This window comes from Myxocyprinus asiaticus, chromosome 49, assembly GCF_019703515.2.
Source record: "Myxocyprinus asiaticus isolate MX2 ecotype Aquarium Trade chromosome 49, UBuf_Myxa_2, whole genome shotgun sequence".
NCBI lineage: Eukaryota > Metazoa > Chordata > Actinopteri > Cypriniformes > Catostomidae > Myxocyprinus > Myxocyprinus asiaticus.
In genome coordinates, this window is record NC_059392.1 from 4,890,083 (window position 1) to 4,917,081 (window position 26,999).

Genomic DNA, 26,999 nt, shown 5'->3' on the forward strand with positions numbered 1-26,999 from the left:
CGCGTTGTAGTGTGGACACGTATTTTTGGCCATGTGATCCATTAAACATAGAACAATCAAGATGGCGGCCCATGTTGTAGCGGCGTTGTTATGCCTTCACTTTGATTGTGTTGTTAAAGATAAATGTTACTTTGTACAATCTGAAACTGCGATTTTTCGCATGCACAGTAAGGGGATTTAAGCGTTTCATATTTCATATGAACTCGTCATATTGGACGAGTAACTTTTGGTGTTTTGGAAAACACTTGAAAATGCTAGTGTGGGCACAGAGCGTTTCGAAAACGAAAATGCAGTTTTCAAATGTATCCGGATTAAGTTTTTTTTTTTTTGTGTGATTTTCTCCCTAATTTGGAATGCCCAATTCCCAATGTGCTCTAAGTCCTTGTAGTGACGTAGTGACTCGCCTCGATCCGGGTGGCGGAGAACTAATCACAGTTGCCTCTGCATCTGAGACCGTCAAGCCGCGCATTTTATCACGTAACTTGTTAAGCGTGTTACCACGACTTTACGCTATTCTCCGCAGCATCCACGCACAATTCACCACGCGCCCCACTGAGAGCGAGAACCACACGTTATAGCGAACGCAAGGATGTGACTCTACCCTCCCTAGCAATCGGGCCAATTTGGTTGCTTAGGAGACCTGGCTGCAGTCGCTCAGCATGCCCTGGATACAAACTCGTGACTCCAGGGGTGGTAGTCAGCGTCTTTACTCGCTGAGCTACCCAGGCCCCCTGGTAAGTTCCAAAGTTACGTTTTTTAGGTAAGCTTTTGTTTACTTGAGAGCATTTTAGGCCATGTCTACACTAGCATGTTTTCATTTGAAAACACATCTTTTTCTCTATGTTTTGGCCTTCCGTCCACTCTGAGATGCTGTTTTTGAGCTTTTCGAAAAGCAGATACATTTGAAAATGCCGTCTTCACGTTGTAGTGTGGACAGGGAAAACTGAGATATTTGAAAATGATGACGTATTTTTGGTCATGTGTCGCAGTCATGTGACCCATTGAACCCAAAACAATGAAGATGGTGGCCCATGTTGTAGCGGCGTTGAGTGTTTTAATCTCATATTTATAGTAAACTGTTTCATAGTTTATGTTATGAGTAAAAAATGCAATTCCGTAATGGTGCCGACAAAAAATTTGCTGTTTTGATTACGATTCACCCTTACCAGCATCATCGTACCAAAACACGAAACCACAGCCCTGTTTAAGCACTACGTCAGAATACTGCAAGGACTTCTCCATCCATTACTCACTGGAAATACTCATCCAAAGGTCATTCCATTGTCAGAGGACCAACACTGAAGACAAAAACAAACACTGAGGAAACTTCATATACACATCAGAAGGATGTACACACCTACTCATTCTTTGTTATTACCTTTTCCCACATTTTAGAATAATTGTAAATTCAACAAAACTATTAAATACCACAAATGAAAGTATAGAACTTATGTAGTGACCAAAAATGTCTAAACTATCTTTTATTTGAGCTTCTTCAAAAACAAGTGTGCGCAAAAAAAGGGGGCCTTAAAAATGGTTTACTCAACCCTTACACAAAGGGAGCTGCGCAAATTTATGATGCGTTAAAGCGTTGAACGCGCATGTGAAAGTGTGGGATGAAATCCTGTACCACCATAAGCAAAACTAGGGCATGAGATCATTTTTTCTGCTCAAAGCTCACAAGAGACACGGATTTGGTCTGGATCAGGCAAGATATGCATGTGGGAGTGGGAAGATAATGCGGAGGCAGCGACACACCCGAATTAGTTCATGTGAACGCAAAGGGTGCGCCAGGCTCTTAAGAGCTCATTAATAAGGGAATTAGGCTACTTCAAATACTAAAAAGAAAACAATTTCAACGGGAAATGATGCAAAGAGGAAAGTAAAAAATTATTGTCTGCAAATAATGTTATATGCAGGCAGACATGACTGTGCATGCGTTATGAATAAGTATGGAACATAATCACAATTACCTCACACATAGACCGATCAGACACAACATTGAAACCACCAGCCTAATATTGTGTAGATCCCCCTATTGCCGCCAAAACAGCGCCAACCCGCATCTCAGAATACCATTCTGAGATTATATTCTTCTCACCACAATTATACAGAGCGGTTATCTGAGTTACCGTAGACTTTGTCAGTTCGAACCAGTCTGGCCATTCTCTGTTGACCTCTCTCATCAACAAGGCATTTCCATCCACAGAACTGCCGCTCACTGGATGATTTTTGTTTTTGGCATCATTCAGAGTAAATTCTAGAGACTGTTGTGTGTGAAAATCCCAGGAGATCAGCAGTTACAGAAATACTCAAACCAGCCCATCTGGCACCAACAATCATCCATGCGATTATCTAATCAGCCAATCGTGTGGCAGCAGTGTAGTGCATAAAATCATGCATATACGGGTCAGAAGCATCAGGTAATGTTCACATCAACCATCAGAATGGGGAAAAAAAGTGATCTGAATGATTTGGACTGTGGCATGATTGGTGCCAGATGGGCTGGTTTGAGTATTTCTGTAACTGCTGATCTCCTGGGATTTTCATGCAGAAGTGAAGTGTTTATAATACAGTTTTACTGGTGTAATAATGGTAGGCTATTACATTAACTGACCACAGTACATCTTTAAATAATAGCCTACCGTGACCACACTGATTAATGTTTGATTAGAATTATGATGCGATACATTCTAATCAGTTTATCCAATAGGCTAAATATTTATCATACACTTTCACATCTAATCAGGGTGTGGAAGTAGTGACAAGGAGGTTAGTGTTAGTGAAGTTGTGGTTTAAAGTCCTCATTCACTGCATACCGTACAGATCAAACTGTCTTATCATACCAGAACATTGTGTATTTTGGCTGGCAGCACTTTATAATAACTTTCATTAATAACAGTTATGCTAACAGACATTATTATCATTAATATAGGCCTACAAGCAGACCGTTAGAATTGACATGAAAGTTTAATTAGCAGACATTTTCTCATATGAAATGGGTAGTTGACATATAACATGCCCATGAACATTTTTTAATTCAACATCAAGATTTTAGGTTTTTTACAATTTTTTAAATCAAAACTGTATATTTTAGGTTACGTAACAACAAAAAAGTGATCGTTTTCCCACAATTTTTAACCACTTTTTGCATTCCATAATTCATTTAAAATGGTCCTATGATGCAAAAAATGTATTATTAAAATGTACAAATATTAAATTTATACATTTAAATGTATACATTAAATGTATTCAATTATAAGAGGTTATAACGGCTGCATAGGTTATAATAATTAAAGAAGAATTGGAAATTTGGGTCATTTAAAATAGTGTAGATTTATTATAGCATGTGACACCGCAGGATACTGCTGAAACTGTTTGAAATTTCATGTCAATTATCAATATTCGTATTTAAATTAATATTCAGGATTCACTACAAGTTAAGCTCAATCGACAGCATTTGTGGCATAATGTTGATTACCACAAAAATGAATTGTTCTTTAAAAAAAGCAAAAATCTGGGTTACAGTGAGGCACTTACAATGGAAGTCAAGTCCGGTCAAGTCATTTTTATTTGTAAAGTGCTTTTTACACACAGTTTTAAAGCAGCTTTACAGAAAATCATGGCGAAGTAAATGGGGCCAATCTGTAAACAAATACTGTTTCAAATGTATAACCACAAGTTGTAATCAATATACATGTTAACGTGATTTTAGTGTGAAAAAAATTTTTCTGTGTAAAGTTAGGCCTATCTCCAGCTTTACAGTTTTGTTGCCATGACGATGTCATGATGTATACCCTAAAACAACCATAAGAATTACAATTTAAACAACTTTAAAGCTCAAATAATACACAGGTTTGAACAGAATTATAAGTGTTTTTTATAAACTTATAAGCTTCACATTTCTGCTTTTAACCCCTCCAAAAAGTCACTTCCATTGTAAGTGCCTCACTGTAATCTTGATTATTGCTTTTTTTTTTTTTTTTTTTTTTTTAAGAAAAAGAGGGACACATTTTTATTTTATTTTTTTGTGGTAAGATTATGCCACAAATGCTGTTGATTAAGTTTAACTTGTTTTAAGACGGATTTTGTCTTTAAATGTAGCCTACTGGTCTGTTAAGCTTTACATAAGTGACTGTTGTTAATGAAAGTTATAAGTGTTTTTATGTCTAGATTAACCCAGTAAATCCTGAATTTTAGGGAATTACCACTAGAATTGATGAGCATCCATAAAATCATGCCGATCAGTTTAGGCGTGCCTCAAGGCTCTGTGTTAGGTCCTTTTATTTTTTATTCCATTCAACGTGCCCTGGACACACCTGTTTGATAATTTCAAGATAATCATTACTGTAAATAAGACGAAATGACCACACCCATCTGTTTAACTGTACTGTATATAAATATCCCTGGCTCTCCAAAATTATTAAGCAGCTGCCAGTTCTGTAAGCCACTCTAAGCGCCAGAGCCACAGGCACAGAAACCATGACACAGACAATGCGTAAGAGCTTCACCAGCTCTAGCTCTCGTCCCTTCTCCTCTCACTCCCTCACCGGTGGATACTCCAAGCGCATTGCCGTCGGCACTGCGCCAAGTGTCTATGCAGGCGCAGGGGGGTCCAGCGTGCGCGTCTCTTACGCACAGGGCACCAGAAGCGGTTTCGACCTGGCCAGTGCGCTCGGCGGCGGCGGAGACAATGGCTTCGGTAATTCTTTCAACGAGAAGACCACCATGCAGAACCTCAACGACCGTCTGGCCAATTACCTGGAGAAGGTGCGCTCGTTGGAGAAAGCCAATGCGCAACTTGAGCGCCAGATCCGCGAGTGGTACGACAAGAGCGCTCCTGTCAGCAAAGACTATAGCCATTACTATGCCATCATTGAAGATCTCCGCAAAAAAGTGAGTATTCTTACATTATAGATCTATATAATCGGATATGTAGTTAGCGGTGTTCAGATCAGGTTAGGTATAATCCTACACTGAAAATAATAATTCTGTAAAGTCTGTATCATATGATAAAATAATAGTTATATTAACAAATTATTATATAAAAGTACACTATTATAAAAATCAAGACATATTGATTAATATATTACTATAGAGTTCTCATCAATTGGAAAGAGATTTTGGTGTTTGTATAATAGAAGGCTATGGGATTCTAATAATACTAAAAACAGTGTGGGGTCCTAATCATACCAAAACTTAGATTAAACGAGATTACAGAAGTATTATACTTTAATAAAGTTATCAGTATTCTTATCAAATGGAAATGGACATTAGTTTCAGTTTATGAAAGAGCCTTTATATACCATTAACTCACGTTAAAGCAAAAATGGCTGTTGAATGGACAGTCATTGAACTTTTTAATCTAGTGTTTGGTTAATCACCCTAACCACTTGATACTATGAACTATAATAATATGAATGAACTTATGTATATATGATTCAGTTACAAAGCCAATTTAATGGTCTAATAGACATGTGAGATGTCTACGCTGTTTTGAAACTGTTTGGTTTACCTTTGTAAGATGAAAGGGAGTCTTGGGTCTTCATTGTCTGCTTGTCTTTTTTAGATCTCCATAGCCAGCCTTGAAAATGCCAGAATTATCCTTCAGATTGACAATGCCAAACTGGCAGCCGAGGACTTCAGAGTCAAGTTAGTACAATAAATGAAAACCTGTACTTTTGTATTCTTCTTGTTTTCGAAAATTCTTTTATTACTTTGCTTACTTTTCTTATTTCGATGATTACTTCTAAGTATGTCTGTTTTAACCTAGGCTTAATATTTGGGTTGTTCTACGTTTTTACGAGATCATTAATGTTACTCCCAACATTTTAACCCTTACTCGTCTATAACGAGGCACGTAGACACGAGTTTGTCTGGGTTCCTCACCGGTGTTATTCTTGGCTGCGTCAGGTACGAGAACGAGTTGGCCATGCGCCAATCTGTGGAAGCAGACATCGCTGGCCTGAGGAAAGTTCTGGATGAATTGACCATGACCCGCTCAGACCTTGAGATGCAGATTGAGGGTCTGAATGAGGAGCTGGTCTTCCTCAAGAAGAACCACGCAGAGGTGACGTAAAAAACTTCAAAAATATTGATTTTTGGCCCTCCGGGTGGGGGAAAACTTGGTGGAATGAGTGAAGATCTTTAACTAGTGATCCACAACACCAATAATCTTCTCCAATCTTCTTAAATCAAGTGTAATTTAAAATAATTAGGTATTTTTAGCAATGTTAGTCCTGTAATTAACCACAACGTAGTGCCTTGGAGTTGTACTGGCAGTTCTTCAAAGTCTGTTCTGCACATCTAAAGTCCAAACGTAATTGTTTTCCTGTTAAAATAGTAAATCCCACTTTTAAAGACCTCATGAAATCAATATTGGACGTTTGTTGCTTCTAGTCCATATCATATCTAGTTTTGAGGCCATCTGTATGCTAACATTCTACCAAATGTTGACAAAATTAAGCTTTAGCAGATTTACAATTTTAAAAGTAAAGTCTTTCTCCTCTGGGAAAAACGGACCAAAAATGTTGATGACATCATCTTGCACTCAGGGGCGTATCCAAATTTTTGTCCAATCAAATACTCTCTAGAATGAGCATGCACATCCCCATATTACCACTGCAACTGACTAGCAATAACAAGCAGCATATCATGGCAAAATAACGAATAACGAAATAACTATCGGCACTTTGTAGGAGATCGCAGCTCTTCGCGCACAAATGTCCTCAAGCACTGTAAACGTTGAGGTGGATGCCGGACCACAGCAAGACCTGGCCCGTATTATGGAGGAGATCCGACAACAGTATGAGGGTATCACAGAGAAGAACCGCAGAGAAATGGATGCCTGGTACAAGACCAAAGTAAGTGCTGACACAAATATATGTTCTTATTAAACTAGTTGGTAATAGCCAGACATGGATGTTGACTTCTGATCTCTTTCCTTGCAGTTTGACGAGCTAAACAAGCAGGTGTCCACCAGACAAGAAGATCTTTCAATGTCACGCAGTGAAATCAATGATCTTAGGAGAACGCTGCAATCCCTGGAGATCGAACTACAGTCTCAGCTTAGCATGGTATGTTTCACTTTCTCGAAATTTTAAATTCTAAAAAATACTAGCTTTAATTAAATTGTCAAAACATTTCCAGTTCTCTCAGCTACCACTAGAGGAAGCACTATGTGCTAATAACCACATTTTTCTTTCACTTTAAAATTTAAACTAGTTTTGATTAAACTATTAAAATAATGTTAATAATCTCAGCTACCAACAGAGGGAGCTTTATTTGATCTAATATGCATGGCTCCACCCCCTAACTGTTGTTTTCTGCTCAAATTTGTTCTAGCACTATTAAATATTGACAATAAAAATATTTCCCACTAGCTCCCATTAGAGGGAGCACTATTTGTGCTAATAACCATGGCCCATTTTACTTTCACTTTAAAATGTATACTAGTTTTGATTTTTTTTTCTCCCCAATTTGGAATGCCCAATTCCCAATGCCCTCTAAGTCCTCGTGGTGGCGTAGTGACTCGCCTCAATCCGGGTGGCGGAGGATGAATCTCAGTTGCCTCCGCGTCTGAGACTGTCAATCCGCACATTTTAACACGTGGCTTGTTGAGCGCGTTACCGCGGAGATGTAGCGCATGTGGAGGCCCACTCTATTCTCCGCGGCATCCACGCACAACTCACCACGCACCCCACCGAGAGCGAGAACCACACATTATAGCGACCACGAGGAGGTTACCCCATGTGACTCTACACTCCATAGCAACCGGGCCAATTTGGTTGCTTAGGAGACCTGGCTAGATTCACTCAGCATGCCCTGGATTCGAAATCACGACTCCAGGGGTGGTAGTCGCTTAGCTACCCAGGCCCCCCCACTTGTTTTGATTAAACTATTAAAACGATTTTGATACTCTCAGCTACCACTAGAGGGAGATTTATTTGATCTAATATGCATCGTCCCGCATCCCTAACTGTGGTTTCACGCTCAAATTTGTTAAATATTGACAATATAACATTTCCCCACTAGAGGGAGCGCTATTTGCATTATTATGCATAGCCCAATCTTCTCACTCTCGTTCTCTGCTCTGATTGGACAGAAAGCGGCTCTGGAGGGCACACTGTCAGAGACCGAGTCACGGTATAGCCTTCAGCTCAACCAATTGCAGGCAGTAATTCATAGTCTGGAGGCGGAGCTTTCTCAAGTGCGCATGGACATCGAAAGACAGGGCAACGATTACAAACTGCTCCTGGACATCAAGACCAGACTAGAGATGGAGATCGCAGAGTACAGAAGACTTCTGGATGGAGAGGACATTCAGTAAGTCATATAAATATATAATAAGTATATTAAAAACTAAGCCTTGGCGATAAAGTGTTTGACTAGAATAGATGCAAAAAGATGAAAGTTTGTGATGTCAGACATTTCATAAAAATGTATTTTTTTCCAGGAGACAGACAGTCAAGGTTGTAGAGTATGTAAAAACTCCTCCTCCCCAAAAACGTAAGTGTTCCAAAAGTTTTTTTAATTGTATATATTATTTATTTGTATATTAAATACCATATATAAAAGTTACATATTATATATGATATTTAATATATAAATACATATATATTAAATACCACATGTAATGTTACATATTCTCTATATATAAAATATATTTAAATAATACAATATATTAAATATATAAAAACATAATATATGATATTTAATATATAAATACACACATAAAATATATTTAAATAATATAATACATGAAATATAAAAATACGAAAATTATTTTTCACTTATTTAAACTATTTTTAAATACTAGATAAAGAATATTTAAATTGTTTGTTTACTTAAATCAACGAAGTTTATACGAAATTAAAATACTTTTGATACAATAAAATGCTACTTTTCTCTTTGGAAAGTGATTATGGGATGATAATGCATCTGTGCTGCTTTTAACTTATTTTCTTTGTCTTTCCTCTACAGCTGAACCAGTGGTGACCAAGCGCGTGCGCACAGTAATCGAAGAGGTGATTGACGGAAAGGTCGTTTCGCGCACTGAGGATGTCGATGTCTTGAAGTAAAAACGGCAACAACGACCACCCTAAAAGGCAGCATATATTTTCGGTCTAAATATGGCTAAATCGGACCTAAATTATTCCTGTTCACCTCTTGTCAATCATACAACATAAAATAAAAGGACAAGCTGCAAAATTGAAAGTGTGTTCTCTTTCTTACATTTCATTGAGGAGATCCATATATTTTTCACAAACAACACTGAAAAAAAACTGAGCTGTATTATATTTGATTTGACTCACACGAGTGCCAAAAGACGAGTGGAAAACAAAACAGTCTGTACAAAAGACAAGCGTTCTCTCTCACAGACATACTGTACAAACACACAAACACAACTGTAATATATACAAATGTATATTAAACAAAAACAAGTACTAAACAAAACAAAAACGTACTAACAAAAACAACCACAGTTATATCTTTTCAGAACACTTTTAATATATAACATCGTATTTACAAATATTTCACATATGACACCATGTAGTTAAGAGTCCCCATCCCCCACAAGTGTCTCTTTTTGCCAAATTTTTTAACATAAATATAATTAAACAGCATATTTTTCCCCCATCTCACAATTACAGTATAAATTCTACAGTAGCACAGCAGACTACTGTAGTCAGTTGCAAAGTGCTGTCCTTTTTTCATTTATTTTTTTCTTTAAATACAAAAATACCACCACTTCCAATGCGACATTGGTAGTAAATTTCTAGCTGCTGCGCTATAACGACGTACCACTGAAGCAAAGTCGGCTAACATTCAAAACGGTGGGCGGGATTGGTCCTTGACGCCAAATAGTTTACGCAATGGCACCGCGAAACATCGTACAGCGTACTTTAGCGACCAGAAGTGCCATAGAAGTCATGTTCGTAAAATTTTCATCAACTTTTGAGATGATCTGGAGCATTGCGTTAAAAACGGTATAAATTTTGAATTGCGCCATAATTAATAAACATTCCCTCAAAAATACAGAAAATGAGAACTTTACGTTTCATGATTATGCACCGTAAAAAAATGTGTATACAAACAAAACAAATTTATGTAAATTGTTCGTAAAACCGTTCTTACGTAAACGGATGCATTGACAAATTCCATAAGAACGACTTTATGAACAATTTACAATTAAATTTGTTTTGCACATTTTATGAATAAGGCTCATTGATCGTTACAGGCTAAAAGTGCAGATCCGCAAGGGTTTGTAAAATGCACCTGCACTTGCGGTGAATAAAACGTTAAAATGCGCAATGAGTTCTGTAAATGCACCCATCATCTCTACTGTGTTCTATAGCCAGAACTATGACCACTTAAACATGATAGAGTATATTACAGGTAGTAGCTAATAGGTAACCAGTAAGATTAGAGAAGATCTGGGATATGCATAATCAATGATAAGCAGAATTTCAATCTGTACTCTTTATGGAGTGCAGCACAGATATTTCTACTTGGCGAAGGATGCAAAATATTCGTATTATGTGATATTTGTACAACTGAAATCTTAAGCTAACCCATTGCTTGCAATAAAAGTCTGGAAAATTTGATCGCAAACATGGAGGAAATTAACATGAAACCATATGATGATTTTCACTGCAAAAAAATCTATATTTGTCGTTTTCCTGTAAAAAACATCCAAACAAACTTAAAAACAAGACTAATTTACTTTAGAAGCAAAATTACATAATATATTAAAGACTTGTTCTCAGAGAATACATCTTGAATTGTTTATTTTTCTTATCCCATTGGCAATTTTTGTATTTGCCACTGTGGTTAAAGATATTCTCTAAAACAAGTCTTATTATCTTATGCAATTTTTATTCTCAATAAATGTAACTTGTTATAAGGATGTTTAGATATTAAGCAATATATGGGAACGAATGGTAGACAACGTCTCAGTGAAAAATTGACGCATTTTTACATCTTAATTTACGTCCAAAATACCAATCGGTTGAAAACAAGCCGTTTCCAGTCTCAGTCAATGGAGCAAATGCAAAAATTCACAGCTTTAAATTAAAAATAAAAATCTGCTTCCAAGATCCTGCAGACGTGGATCGTAGAGCGAAACAGCTGCCTGTTGCATATTTAACGATAAAGACGACTGACATTTCACATACTAGTCATGCCCTCACAATAAATACTCAATTAGTCAAAGCAGCCCACCAATCAGTTTGAGGCAAACAGCTGTGAAATTTGGCAGCAAGAAACATCGTCAGCGTGACTCATTTTCAATGTAGCTGACTCAAAGCTGGTGCCTGTTAATTTCAGTAAACTTTAGGTAGAACTTTAATATTTCCATTGAAAATGTGTAAAGTAACAAATGATGAGACTATCTTCAAAGCGTTGGGGTCAAAACTAGCTGCAGCTGAAACCTTTGAGGAAAAAAAAAACGTTTATTTAAACTTGAAGCTGAAGTGCGTAATTTTTTTCAGTGTTAATTTACTTTCGCTTACTCCAGCTTAATAAACTAAGTTAGCCATTCGTAAGTTAATTTCAACTTGTAAACTGTTCGTTTGAGCATTGGTTGACTCAACCAATGGCGTAAGTTTGGGGCAGGACTCTCTGTTTGTTCGACCAATAGGAGTGTTTGAGAAACCTGCTTGAAAACAGCCATTACTACATTGTCTTTGCAATTCCGATTGGCGCCACTAGTAGGCGGAAACTACACACTTCAACTTCAAGTTTTAAACGTAACAGTTAAAACAATTACAGTCACAGTCAGGACAAAAGAAAGAGAAAGGGGTGAGCACCCATTGTTTTTAAGACCACTGTTAAAAAAATAAACAAATAAATAGCTAGGAAAACGTAAAATGTTGTCGTTAGCTGCAAAAATTCATTCCGACATTGTGGCTCATTTCAGCTTTTGGCACGAAAGCAAAAGCAAGTTTCTTTTTATGAACAGTACCTATTAATCAGTAACCTGATACTTGTTTTTTTTAAAATGAAAAATCCCCTTAAGTCATTGTTTGTCGCTGTAAAGTGCAATAGTGCTTTTTTGACTGTATTCTAGCTTGCAGGCGGTCATGTCCGCTGCCGCCCAGCAGGGGGAGACAGCGAGCTGAGAGCAGTTCTCACTGGCAGTAGTTGTAAATCACAGAAGAACCTCAGCAATAATGAAGGGCACCGTTCATTCTTCCTTTTCACTGGGAGTTTCAGTCTCGCATGGTTTTACGATTTCCTCCTCGTAAACTTTCAGAATCGCTTCGCAGACGAAACGGTACTGGCTCTGGAAAACACACACAAAAATATATAAATAAACAAAATAATATTTAAGCTTAACAGATTGTTAACCAACCATCTTATGCATATTGCTCACAAAAATGGGAATAGTTGACTAAAATCACGTTAACGCATTAATTTAGCGCAATTACTTATATTTAAAAATTGCGTTAAAGAAATTAACGCTATTAATCATACCTCCTGACCCGTAAGTAAATTCCGTAATGAAAGCTCCAATGATAGCAAAATAAGTACTATTCAAGCTTGAAGTACATGTAACTTTGTTTGTGTTTTTTCAAGCCGCGTCAGCAGGGGGAACTCAATAAACCTCACAAGCAGCGCAACCACAGAATGAAAGCCGTTCATTCCGAACGTGTTCTTGACAGCTGGGCGAAGCACAACAGAATGCAGGAACCTCGAGACATGATTTTCAAAGTTCAACGCCCTGAAAATGTGCCGTTGACACTGAAAACCAATGAGACGCCCCAAAATCGTCCGTCCGAGTCATTTATACGTAGATATATAGAAGATAACGCGTCTTCTGAGAACAGGACAGATTGATTAACTCAATTGCAAAATAATTGCTATAGACTGTAGGCTTATGTTCGAGGATATGGTATATATGACATTGACTTCTTAAGCCACATTTTGGACTGTCTAATCAATGCTTTACCTGTCTGCCACAATAATGCAATATATTTCAATTTGAATTTATATATATATATATATAAATCTTAAATCTCTTAAACTCTCATCCTCCACAATATTAATCTGCCGGGAGACTGTGGCCATAAGCTTTCCTACAGCAATTGTGAAGCTGTGTTCATGACGTGTCAAACGGTGCTTTGAACTCCACATGAAAAGCGCTTGCAGACAAATATGTCTCATTCTGCGTTTTGGTGAGAGTTAAGACTTGGCGTGCTTCTGTGGTAATTAAAATGTGCCTTGCATAGGTCCCATCTGGGCTTGTTTTATACATCAAATAGGTGTAGTGACTCCGGGCGGACACATCGCAAAGGTTCCACCATCCCAACAAGCGTTTATACTTGTTTATGTTGTATTAACGGTAAATGCGTTAATGCGGTAATTCTGACAGCTCTAATATAAATATATATATATATATATATATATATATATATATATATATATATATATATATATATATATAGAATTACAATGTATTTATATTAAATTATCTTTATTTGGGGGCCTTTCTCAGCAAATTTTGATATAAGTGATTAATTGCGATTAATTCGATTAATTAATCTTAATGTCATGTCATTAATTTGGTTAAAAATTGTAATTGATTGACAGCCCTACTAAAATCACGTTGCAATTTAATTTGCTGGTTTTGCGGTTGACTCTGCTAAAAAGAGTATCTCAAAGCAGTCGTAGTGTGCATGTATCGAACGAGTCTGTATGGGCTCGCAGACAAGTGAATTCTTTGAAAGGCTGAGTGCTCAACCGTGTGTAAGACGGAACGGCACGTGGAAAAACAAAGTATACCCGAGCCTTAAGTTGCAAAATGGACCAGACTTTATGCCAATAGTCAACGTCTGACTATTTGAGCCAAAACACATACACACACATATACTCACAGGAGTCTGAATCATCATAGCACGCTGGTCTCTCATGGTTCTTACGATGTCTAAGGGATACACTGACTGTCCGTTCTCTATCAGACACATCGCTGTCTCCATGGTGATAAGAACACCAGTACGACCAATCCCAGCACTGCAAGAGAACAGGGAAGGCTCAATTAATGTTTCTGTATCATGTTATTCTGTAATACATTGTAAATTATTCTGATAGTCTCTTTTATATGTATATCAGATTGCGTTATGTTTCTTTGATGTTGTGGAGACATTGTCAGAATGTTATTCAGGCCAGACCTGCAATGAACCACCACCGGTTCTTCTGCATCGGTTCGTTTGCTGCGTACGTGACTGACAAAGTTCAGGAAGTCTGACGAATCATCAGGTACGCCGTGATCCGGCCACGCCAAGTACTGCATCTGACAAATGTGTCTCTCTTCGTTACTCTGTACGTAAATAGACAGATTTGCGCTCTTCGTCATTTTAACAGCACAATCAATCAAATTAAATCACACCGATCCACAAAAATATGGAATTAAAGCAGGGCAGGTACACCACCTCCAAGTGTGTAAGGGTCAAATCTCTGATCAGGTACGCAGAGTTCCCTTCCTCCGATACACATGTCACATGGAAGCCCCCATAGGTGCCACTTGCAGAAAGGTTTGGCCAATACTGATGACATTTCACCTAAAAAAAAATTACATTAGCCGACATATAACATTTATGACAACCAGTACAGACAAAAAGCTTTTTGATAATATTATCATTCGATTTCATATTCTTCTATATAAACTTGTATATAAAATGTTATATATTTTCAAGTGGAACAGAATATTCATTGGGAAATAATGAAGGACGGGACTTGATTTTATTCATTGGGATTTGGTTGGACTGTGGTTCCCCGACTTTTTATTTTAAAGGCAAAAATAGTGGGGGCCTGAGTAGCTCAGTGGTAAAAGACGCTGGCTAGCACCCCTGGAGTTCGCTAGTTCGCTAGTTCGAATCCCAGGGCGTGCTGAATGACTCCAGCATGTCTCCTAAGCAACCAAATTGGCCCAGTTGCTAGGGAGGGTAGAGTCACATGGGGTAACATCCTCGTGGTCGCTATAATGTGGTTAGTTCTCGGTGGGGTGCGTGGTGAGTTGAGCATGGATGCCGTGGTGGATGGTGTGAAGCCTCCACACGCGCTATGTCTCCGTGGCCACGTGATAAGATGCGTGGGTTGACGGTCTCAGACGCGGAGGCAGATGGGATTCGTCCTCTGCCACCCGGATTGAGGCGAATCACTACGCGACCACGAGGACTTAAAAGCACATTGGGAATTCCAAATTCTTTTTAAAAAAATTTTTTAATATACATTTAAACATAAAAAAAGCACTGATTAATCATGCACAATCAGTGCTGGGTGTAATATGGTTACAAAGTAATTAGTTAATGTAATCTAATTACTTTTGTAGTCAAAAGTAGTCTAAATCATTACATTTAAGATACTGTAATCAGATTACAGTTACTGACTTCCAATGGAGTTAATTACTTTTAAGTACTTGGGTTACACATTTTTCTAAAATTTATGTAGAAACCATTTAAAACATGAATTATGTTCATATGTACATCTGTTTGTGTTTCTGTGACAGCTGAAGGGTTAACAACAATTATTTTGAAATCGTTCAAGCAGAAAAACAAACATTATTCTGAGAAAATTGTTTTGGAAAGTAGTTTAAAAGTAATTTGCAATGTGATTACTTTCACATGAAGTAATCAGTAAAGTAATCTGATTACAATATTAGATAAGTAATTTGACATTTGTAGTGGATTACTTATTTTGGGTAATTTACCCAACACTGTGCACAATAGGACCATTAGGTGTATTTCTTTATAAATACTAAATTTTACTGCCATTTCTATGTGAATAAAGCGCTGTATAGTGATGTATTTATACCCTGCCGCGTTCAACTTGCGTTGTGAGCATGACCACTAGGGTGGCGCTCTGTTCCCACACCATCTGCCAGAAGTCAGAGCAGGTACCAGGAAGAGGCCCTTGACAAGCGATATATCGCTTTACCTCACTTTTACAAGGAATCTCCATCTATAAATACACATATATTGTATATACATATCGTTCATACGTTACTAGGAGATCTTTAAGACAAAAATCACAACTCATAACGTAATAACAATCACAGAACAATGCTCACGTTGATGTAATTTGCGTTGATATAATCATCCGTCCCCTTCAATATGACTCGAGTGGCATCATCTGCGTTATAGAATTTAAACAGTTCAGAATTTCCAGACAATCATGTAGTAGAACATTGGTTTGTCAAATATAAAGCATATACTGATACTCACATGGAGAAATGTCCCGATAACGATTTTTCGAGACGTTTTGCGGTAATCTAGCACATGACATAGGCATCCCAGGCCGTTTCCTGTATAGTTGCTAGGGAAGCAAAAATGTACATGTGTTTGAAACTAAAGTTTTGGGATCCATAAACAATTTTCAGCCTATATATAGACTCTAATGAGCTCATATGAAGCACATTTCTAATGTAGTGTCTTATATGTGGTCCATTTGTGCAAGTATGCAAAAACAACATGAACTTAACTTGAACTAGATACTGTTTACTTGTATATGCAGTAAGTTTGTCTCATTAAATCCTATTTTTATTGTTGGTACTAAAATAACTAAATGAAGCTTAAGCTTAGTACACAAGCTCATGACATAAAAAAAGCAAACTCTGCAAACCGGAAATAATCAAGGAAGCTTGAGAAGATAAGACTCAATAAAACGACTTGAAAAGAAGCTCTAGAATGGCTCTAAAGCCACTGACCCTCTTAAAAAAAAAAAAAAAAAAAAAAAAAAAAGGTACAAGAGTGCATGCTATATTGTAAATATAGTCAAACTAACCATTTTATAATCAATGTTAGATAATGGTTGGATAAATGTTAAATAACTTACATCAAATTGTGCAAGAACGGTACCGCTGGACAGACCATCTTTCAGCAGCTTAATGGAGGATTTCAGACTGTCGACCTGTAAGTGGGTCTTGTTGAGGTCTGAAGTCTCAGGAATGTACTGGAAATCCAGTTCCAGATCCAACTTCTCCTGTTCTTCATCTACATCATAGATCGCTGAAGATTGAGAAAGAGAGAGAGAACATATTTTAGATTTTAGTTCACTTCATTGAACTCAGCACTTGCTGACAGAAGGATATACAGAAAGACAGATAGATAGACAGTTAAGACAGATAGATACAGTGGCAAGACCAGATTTTTTTGTCTTAAAATCTGGTTTCATCTTCATCTTAGTTACAGTAATGAACAAACACAATCTGTTTTAACTAAAAATTCACAAATTATTGTACTGTTCTTGTACACATTGAACACATCATTCAAACATTCACAGTGTAGGTTGGAAAAAGTATGTAAACCCCTATGCCAATGATGTCAACAAAAGCTAATTAGAGTCAGGAGTTGGCAAACCTGGCATCCAATTAATGAAACGAGATTGGAGGTGTGGGTTAGAGCTACTCTGACTTATAAAAAGCACTCAAACATTTTGAGTTTGCTATTCACCAGAAGCATTTGCTGATATGGACCATGCCTCGCAAAAAGAGATCTCGATCAAGAATTGTTGCTTTGCATAAAGCGGTTACAAAGTTATCTCGAAGAGCTTAGATATTCATCTGTCCACAGTTAGACAAACTGTCTATAAATGGAGATGATTTAGTACTGTGGTTACTCTTCCTAGAAGTGGCCGTCCAGCCAAGATGACTCAAAGAGCACACCGCAGAATGCTCAATGTGGTAAAAAAGAGCCCTGGAGTGACAGCTAAAGACTTGAAGGAATCATTGGAACTGGTTAACATCTTGGTTCATGATTCTATTACATAAAAAACATTAAACAGGCATGGTGTCTATGGCAGGACACCAGAAAGGAAGCCGCAGCTTTCCAACAAAAACATTACTGCATGCCTGAAGTTTGCCAAAGACCACCTTGTCATGCCACAAATCTACGGGGAACATGTTTTGTGGACTGATGAAACCAAGGTTTAATAGTTTGGGAAGAACACGCAGCACTACATATGGCGTAAAAAGGGCACCGCATACCAACATGAATATCACCGGTGGAGGGTGCATCATGATTTGGGGCTGCTTCGGGGCCAGGACCGCTTGCCATCATCAAGGGAAATTACTTATATTTATTCCCAAATTTATCAAGATATCCTACAGGATAATGTCAGGGTAGCTGTGCACCAGCTGAAGCTCAGTTGAAGTTGGGTGATGCAGCAGGACAATGACCCTACTGGAGTTGCCCAGTCAGAGCCTAGACCTTAACCCAATAGAGATGCTGTGGAATGACCTCATCAGAGCCATTTACACCAGACATCCTAAGAAAATGGCTGAATTGAAACAGTTTTGTTATGAAGAATGGTCCAAAATTCCTTCTGAATGTTGTGCAGGTCTAATCTTCAGTTACCGGAAATGCCTGGTTGAGGTTATTGCTGCCAAAGGAGGATCGACCAGTCATTAAATCCAAGGGTTCACTTACTTTTTCCACAGCACTGTGAATGTTTAATGGGATGTGTTCAATAAAGACATAAAACATTATAATTGTTTGTGTGTTGTTAGCTTAAGCACATTGTGTTTGTCTGTACTTGTGACTTTGATGAAGGTGAGATCACATTTTATGACCATTTAATCACATTTTATGACCAATTAATCACATTTTATGACCAATTAATGCAGAAAACCAACTAATTCCAAAGGGTTCACATACTTTTTCTTGCCACTGTAAATAGACAGACAGGCAGGCAGACAAACAGACAGATGAAAGAAAGAGATTTACTTTATGCAATTTCAGGGTAACAATCAAAATTTTCCATACCATTGGGTCTGACAAGCAGAATGAGCTCTCCTGATTGGTCCTCACAGCTGGCTTTGATTAGCATAACCACATCATCATGAGTATGCTCAGAGATATCACGACCGTTAATCAGCACGACCTGGTCACCCTCGTTCAGGCGCGGCATGCACATATCAGCCTGTGAGAGGTCAAAGGTAACAGATACAGAGGAGGCCACAGAACAACAATCATCAAATCAAAAACCAACTCATTTTCAGACGTCCAACAAACACAATTTAGTCAACAGGCATAATTTTCACTCTCTGCTGTGGCATACTGTACAGCCTCAATGTTGATGGGACAACAACGTAATTTGACTGCTTGAGTTTCAGGTAAAAACATACCGGAGTTCCTGGAGCCACACGGGACACTATGATGGGCATCCTCTGATCGGCGCCACCCTGTGGAGGAGGAGGGATTGACTTGTTAGCACTATTTAAATTACAGTGGCCCCAAAAAATATTTGAACAATTACACCACTTTTAAACACGTATAAACGTCATTGCATTAGATAATAAAATCAAGCCATGTGGCATTTGTTTTAAAGACAGCACAAGCACACTTTTCAAGCAAAACATTTCACAAAATAAGTTTGTAAGGTTTCAAATTATGAACCAATTGATATTAGAATAGAATATAGAAATCCAGTTGAGACAAGCTTGCTATTGAAGAGCCACCTCCGTACCTTAACGTTAAATCCAAATCGTCCGTTTTCGTCTGGCCTCATTTTAATCAGAACGAGATTGTCATGAGGTACCGCTCCATTCTGCAAAAAAAGAAATTGAATGGACCCAAAAAAGAGACACAAACACACATAAATAGAAAGTGCAGTGAAAGTGTTTTTCACACCATGCTCTTTCCAGATGCCGCAGGTACACTGTATAATTCACTGATATGGTCATCTAGTTGGGACTGTGATCCACCATTGTGGGTGAGAGGGTCTTTTCTGGACTGTTTTGGGGGCAGTGCGGGCGGCTGTTCGTCAGTTGTTACATCTGAAGACCTGAAAAATCATTAATGTGAACGTATATTGCGAAATACAACATCTTGTATTTGTTGGTGGTGTTGGTTCAAACCCCACATTAATAAACTTAAAAATATTAACAATTAATGGACTCTTATAAAATAATACAGCAAATGTCATGTTTTACATGGAAACAGGTAAATTATACTAATGCAAAATTGTACTCATGCAAGTCCATGCATGAGTTTTCTGTAAATACTTGTGCATATTATATGAGCGTATAGCGCCATCTCTCACATATTGAGAGAAGCATATATCAAACTCTTCTTGTAAAATCACATTTAAACTGCTATTCATTCTTTACTGTCAGTGCACACCAACATAAAGATAAAACGAAAGTGTGTAATGTAGACATAAATGGTCTTAAGTACACACACATAGATTTCAATAAGTATTATCTTCAAGTTCAAAAAGTTCAGTTTGTTCTAAAGCAAGTTTTATGAAAAAAAAAAAAGCCTTTTTCATATAAGGATCATGGGTACATGATGTGCTTTTCCTTATAATAATTTTCAGACTTAAAACAACGTAGCCTAGGCAACAACAAAAGATTTATGTTCTGTAGGAAACAGGATGCACAGGCAGCACTGTCTATCAACTGGGTGTTTAGCAACGATTTCCAACAATTCATCAAAGCATAGCGTATTTGCATACCAAGCGGAGGGTATTAAGACTTGGGACTGTTGCTCAGAGTGAAGCAATATCTAGTCTTGAACACACACACACACACACACACACACACACACACAATGAATGCTTGGATTTGAAGCATGAAAGCCCCTCTGCTCTGCAGTCTACAGACAGCGCTCAGTGCCACGGCCTCAAAGACATTTACATAACAGAACAAAAAAGGGGCAAAAATGTCACCGTTAGAACGAAGACCAGGACTGATTCGACTGTCGCGCTGAAATGGGAAAGATATTCAATCCATCTTTTGTGTTGTTTAAAGGTTAAAAATTGGCGAAAACACAACCCAAAAACAGCGAATACCGCTAAAATGATTGTATTAAACAAACCGGCGGAATCAAAGTTGATACAGTTATCGTATGGTTCGTAAGTTCTCACTTAATTAATGTTAGTAGTTACCTGACACACTTAATGTACAAACTCCAAACTTTATTTTATAAATAATTTCAGCCTTAGGTGTGCTACCTATTTTTGTTAAAAACTCTTACTTCATGGACTGCAACTACTAAATCGCTAAAAACTGAAAAAACGAAAATACTCGACAACAAATTATCAATTCGTGGGGTCTTTTGTGACATTTGTTTAAAAAAAAAATGTGCACACATGTATTAAATAAATCAATGTTGATATCCGTCATCGTACAGTTCGTAGATTTAGGTTACGAATGTTAGTGACTGCTGGACCTACTAACTTTCTGAATGCATTTTTTGTGTATGTTTGCACTCTCTTTCCATTTTGTTTTCTATATAAACATGGGCTAGTCTTTGACCGTTTTGCCGCATCCAGCTGTTTTTCAGTGTTTCGCACAGGAACGCCGCGTTTTTTAGATGCTAAGTCAGGTAAAAAGGAACATCAACTTTTAAAGTCTTGGCTCTTAACCTTTAATAATTTAAAAAAAATTTTTTTTTACATGCATTGCACTGAAATGGATCCAATACACATTTTGTGTTAATTAAATGTTAAATGTGGTGAAAAAAAAATAAAATAGAGACAGCAAATACCGCTAAATTGTTTGTATTAAACAAACTGATGGAATAAAAGTTGATAAAGTTATCGTACGGTACATAGATTTTGACTAAACTGATGTTATTAACTGCCCGACACACTTAATGTATAAACTCTAAACTTTATTTTGTAAATAATTTCAGCTTAGTTGTGCGATCTATTTTTGTTAGCATGCTAACTTTATGGGCTGCAACTACTAAATCGCTAAAAACTGAAAACGAAAATGCTTGACAACGAATTATTAATTAGTTGGGTCTGTACTTGTTTATTTAAAACATCTGTGCACACATGTATTAAATAAATCAATGTTGATATCCGTCATCGTACAGTTCATTGATTTAGGTTATGAATGTCCGTAATTGCTGAATCTACTTAATGTACTTAATGTGTTAATGTCAAACTTTGCTTTGTAGATCATTTCAGATAAATTGTCTTAAGGGCCGTTCGAAAGCGTTTGTGTACGTCTGCACTCTTTCCATTGTTTTTCTTTAAAAACATGCGCTAGACTTTGACCGTTTCGCTGCGTCCAGCTGTTTTACAATGTTTTGCGCAGGAAGGTTGCGTTTTTTTAGACGTCGAGTCAGGTAAAAAAAAAGAACGTCAACTTTTAAAATATTGGCTCGAGACACCTGAGCTCAGTTATATGCATTGCGTTGAAATGGGAAAGATATTCAATCCATCTTTTGTGTTGTTTAAAGATTTAATGTGGCGAAAACAACCTTGAGACAGCGAATACCACTAAATTGTTTGTATTAAATAAACTGACGGAATCAAAGTTGATCCAGTTATCGTATGGTTCATAGATTTAGACTAAATGGATGTTAGTAGTTGCTCGACCCACTTAACGTTCAAACACCAAACTTTATTTAGTAAATAATTTCAGCCTTAGGTGTTCTATTTTTGTTAGCATGATAACTTTAAGGACTGCAACTACTAAATTGCTAAAAACAGATAATGAAAGTACTCAAAAACGAATGATCAATTAGTTATTGTGACGTTTATTAATACTTTTGCTCACAACATATATTTAAATAAATCAATATTGATATCAGTCATCGTACATTTCGTAGATTTAGGTTACGTATGTCCGTAATTAACAACCCACTTAAATGTACTCCATTCCAACTTGCTTTGTAGATAATTACGGGCTCACACCAAACATGTTTTTGTGTTCGTCTGCACTTTTTTCTACTGGTTTTCTACGTAAAAATGCGCTAGATGGACATCTTTGACTGCTTTGCTGCATCCAGCTCTTTTTTCAGCATCTTGCGCAGGAGCGACGCGTTTTTTAGGTGCCACATCAGGTAAAAACGCTGGAGACACCAGCATTCTGTTATATGCACTGTGCTGCATCTAACTTTTTTTTTTAGCATAAGAACGCGTTTGGTTTGAATGGCCCCTTAGATGCGGCATTTATTTATTTTTTTTATAAATAAACATTATACTTATGTAACACTACATTTTTGGGCTGCGATAAAATCAATAACGAAAATAATTGTAAATATAATTTAGTTAAGTCTGTCCTCATATTGCAATGTTAATTTAAACTTTGCACACAATGTATGAAAGGATGATTTAGGTTCAGAATAGGTTTAGGTTAAGAATGTCAAGAAATTCAGGACACACTTCATGGACTCCATTAAAACTTAGTTTTTTAGATCATTTTTGATAATTTGTCCAAGGTGTGAATTTGTTTTTTATAAACATTGAAAAAATGTATCACTACTGTAAAATTTTAGGGCCGCATAAACAAATTGATAAAAATGATTAAGCGATAAACTCAATAATGAAAATAGCTCTCAACGAATGTCAATATTGATAAGTTGGGTTTGTGCTCTAATACTGTAATGTTTATAATTGAAACCTTTTTTTGCCCCCAAAATATAACGTACATTTAAATTATTTTCCAATTTGCACACTGGAAGGAGAGCATTTGATTTTCAATAAAATACTAGAAATAGATTTTTGATTTTTTTTTTTTTCTCATCAAACTAATAATCAACATATTAATCAATTTTAAAACCACTGGTAGTAGTAGGTAATTTATTGTTTACTTTTTATAGAATGTTTGGCATTCAAAAATCTAACAATCTAGTGATCAAATCATTGTCATTTTTGCATACTGTTATTACATCTACTGTATTTGCATAATAACTTATGATTGGTCTATCCCATATCACTCATATTTTCTTCAGAAAATTATAAATTTGTTTATTCTTTCATATCCTAATCACATTCTAAACACAACATGAAAAAAAAACAATCTTCATGCAGAACATGAGAACATAATGTATTGATGGCACACCGGACAATGTAGGCTTGGAAAATTCTGACATTGCGAAATGAGATTGGTGTCATGATCTGAGAAAGGAGAGTGGTGTATGCGTGGCCACAGCTCATTCCGATGGAAAATGGTGCTTTGCTCACCAGCTCCAATTCAATCACTCACACCAGCGTAACACTAAACTGTGCCAACCACAAGCTGAAAGCAATTTCCTCCTGTTCAAACGCTTGCAGCTTCTCAGGCTGAAAGGTGTGTGAAAATAACATTTAACTGCTGATGTGTCATTTCGACAGAGGTGTGTGGTCACATGATATCACATTTCAGTGATTGTGCATCTGTGTTTGATGCTAAAATAAGAACTAATCACTGCGGAAACTTTGATGACACAAAATGTGTCAGTCCATCCCTTGTGTACTTTGAAAAGAATCATTGGACAAATTAACATGTTTAAAAATTAGGCAAATCGTTTATTTCGTGTTATAAGCATATACTGTACGTTCAGAAAACAAGACAAAATATCTTATGGCATTTTGCTTTTCAAGTAAACGTATCTCATTTTAAGAATTTTTATATAGACAAAATCAAGACAAAAATTTTGTTTTTTACAAAATAGGTATCATTTTAAAGCTCAGAAGCTGTTCTTTCCAATGCATGCAGGCATTATGACCAAAACTGAAAAAGTGCTTTGAAACTTTCAGACAAATCAGAAGTGTTCCGTTTTGATAATTTATTAATAATTTTGCACTGCACATATTATTGTAATTGGTAAAAACATCAAACCGATCAAATAGCCATGTGTCATATGTCGTTGGAAAGCTCTAAAAGAGTAGAATACAAGCAGCCTAATTGATTTACTCGCAAACAAAAATATTGCGAGTAATAGCTAAGTATATGTCTTTGACGTACATGTTACATGTAAACAGGTGTTGCTTATATGCCTTGTTTTCATTTATAACTACAAGAAAAATAAAAGGAAGATAAAATATCACAGACCATTAATTAGAGGCGGCAATTATCTCTAAAACGAGCACACATACAATGTATAAAAGCACGTTAGCTTTCCTGGATCAGATGACTTCATCGGAAATTATGTAGTACATTGGAACACATGGAACACAATACAATCGTATTAGGATTCAGATCGCTGCAACCAGAGGTGAAAGTCATCCAAATATGGGCAGAGAGGATTCTTCACTGTAATTACATATGGCCACCAGTAGATGGCACCAAGTACATGACACAGACTCAGTGATGACTCAAATGACACAGAATGGAACTCAATGAGATCTCGTTACTCATGCCTGCATGCTTTGGAGAGAGAGAGCACACCTTTAGTCACTGTTGTATTTGCATGTTGCAATTATTATGTTTTGTTTGGAGAGGCTTTTGAACACTAGGATAAATTATTTTTGTAATGCTATAACTTTTGCTTGCTTTGTTGTATCAACATTAAATTTTACTCCATTACAGTTGACATGATTGGGATCAAAACAAAACAGTTTTTCTGATCTACCTTATTTAAACCCTGAGCTATATAAATTTCAAATCAGAAAAATAAGAAAAAAGTTAATCTTAATTTGTTAAATGTTTTGGTGTGATTTTTCATTAGTTTCATTACTTTCTTAGAGAGTCTCAGAATTTATCATAAACTACACTACCGGTCAAAAGTCTTGAAACACTTACTCATTCTTTATTATAATTTTTTTTCACTTTTAGAATAATAGTAAAGTCATCAGAACTATGGAATAACATAAATATAACTATGGGAATTATGTTGTGACTAAACAAAATCCAAAATAAATCAAAACTGTGTTATATTTTAGCATCTTCAAAGTAGTCACCCTTTGCCTAGAATTTGCAGAAATGTACTCTTGACATTTTCTCAACCAACTTCTTGAGGTATCACCCTGGGATGCTTTTTAAACAGTATTAAAGGAGTTCCCATCTATGTTGGGCACTTATTGGCTGCTTTTCTTTATAATTTGGTCCAAGTCATCAATTTCAAAACCTTTTTTTTTATTATTAAATTTTAGTTTTATAATGAAATAAATTAATATGGTGGCACAATTATACTTTTGTCTACAAAACTAATTTCAAACATTTAAGCATACGCCTTCAGATCAAAAGATTTTTAAGATCATGAGAAACATTTCAGTCAAGTGTTTCAAAAGTTTTGACCAGTAGTGTACATCATTAATAAATTAGAAAAGTTTTCTTTAAAATTTTACCAAACACTTGACCCTCGTTTTTTTTTTTTTTTTTTTTTTTTGTCAAGTTATAAGCCTTTAATTTTGGGTATGCCACTGAAACAGGAAATCTTAAAAAACACCTTCAGAGCTTAAAGGTTTAAGTTAATTATTAAGTCGATTTAATTGCAACTTTTCAGGACACACGAAAGCAAATACGGTTGTCAAAGCACAACCAAGTCTCAGCATTGTAATATTTTAGCTACTAGCTGCACTAGGTGAAAAATTCATGTGGTTTCATCTTGACAAAACCTTGATAAAACACTGCCAAACACAGAAGCAATCAATATGGTCAAGTATTAAAATAATAAGGATACAACATTTATTTGAATAGGACATTGTAGATAAGAGTTTGTGAGAAAGTTGGCTATTTCTTAAATTCTGAAGATAATTAACTTACAAACACCATGCAAAAGATAAGCTCTCAAAAGGTAACAAAGTTAAAGCACATCACTAGTGAAAAACCTGATATATCGGCTGACATTTGGCCATTTCGTGATTATAGTCTGATAACGTGACCACCAACGTTATGATGTAAAACTAATAAAAATATTTCAGATTCCGCACTATTTCTAAGTCACTAATCAATTAAGCAAATTTGCGACAATGACCATGTGATCTCAGTTTGTTTATTTTTTATATTATACTTATTTATTCGAGATTTGATCTTGAGTGTTTTAAACATGAAATTTTACATATATTTAACATAAACATTCAAAACTCACGGTGTCGAGTCCAGACTGATGCTGTTGGCCTGAGTGGATGATGCAGACTTGTGATTGGTGAATGTCTGACATGGCGAGTCATCGATCACATGGTCAACTAGGTGACCAATGGAAGACGGCCTGACCCGTGTGCCCTCAGTGGAGTTACTGCTGAGAAAAGAAATAAACAAATTAATTAAACTTTAAAAACTGACTAAACTTGTGTGGGTGTGTGTGTGTGTTAACCAACTGATGGGTTGAACTTATGTGGTT

General features: G+C 36.5%; 3 protein-coding genes across 10 annotated transcripts in view; 1 reads left to right on the forward strand and 2 right to left on the reverse strand.

The window, feature by feature from the left end:
* LOC127437985 (keratin, type I cytoskeletal 19-like) overlaps positions 1–5,640 on the reverse strand; it is a 31,780-nt gene extending 26,140 nt beyond the window's left edge. For both annotated transcript variants that reach the window (XM_051693186.1, XM_051693185.1), the window contains exon 1: positions 5,516–5,640. The gene's annotated coding sequence lies outside the window, so the exon portion shown is untranslated. The remainder of the gene's footprint in view (positions 1–5,515) is intronic.
* On the forward strand, positions 4,413–9,216 carry LOC127437986 (keratin, type I cytoskeletal 19-like). The gene is made up of 8 exons (XM_051693187.1): positions 4,413–4,896; positions 5,570–5,652; positions 5,914–6,070; positions 6,699–6,863; positions 6,951–7,076; positions 8,105–8,325; positions 8,456–8,508; positions 8,983–9,216. Exons 1-8 carry the CDS (start codon positions 4,483–4,485, stop codon positions 9,078–9,080), a joined length of 1,317 nt encoding a protein of 438 aa, XP_051549147.1. The 5' UTR covers positions 4,413–4,482; the 3' UTR covers positions 9,081–9,216.
* Positions 9,217–9,485: 269 nt separating this feature from the next.
* Positions 9,486–26,999, reverse strand: part of LOC127437980 (tyrosine-protein phosphatase non-receptor type 4-like) — a 57,837-nt gene continuing 40,323 nt past the window's right edge. For 6 of the 7 annotated variants that reach the window (XM_051693178.1, XM_051693176.1, XM_051693175.1 and 3 more), the window contains 13 exons: positions 26,748–26,897; positions 19,629–19,782; positions 19,465–19,545; positions 19,124–19,180; positions 18,762–18,918; positions 16,834–17,006; positions 16,224–16,314; positions 16,070–16,131; positions 15,814–15,960; positions 14,433–14,561; positions 14,172–14,320; positions 13,878–14,013; positions 9,486–12,286 (listed from right to left, as the gene is read on the reverse strand). In XM_051693178.1, the coding sequence (XP_051549138.1) occupies positions 12,188–12,286; positions 13,878–14,013; positions 14,172–14,320; positions 14,433–14,561; positions 15,814–15,960; positions 16,070–16,131; positions 16,224–16,314; positions 16,834–17,006; positions 18,762–18,918; positions 19,124–19,180; positions 19,465–19,545; positions 19,629–19,782; positions 26,748–26,897 (1,585 nt within the window). In that variant the 3' untranslated portion in view covers positions 9,486–12,187. The remainder of the gene's footprint in view (positions 12,287–13,877; positions 14,014–14,171; positions 14,321–14,432; positions 14,562–15,813; positions 15,961–16,069; positions 16,132–16,223; positions 16,315–16,833; positions 17,007–18,761; positions 18,919–19,123; positions 19,181–19,464; positions 19,546–19,628; positions 19,783–26,747; positions 26,898–26,999) is intronic. The other variant, XM_051693174.1, reaches the window with a different exon arrangement.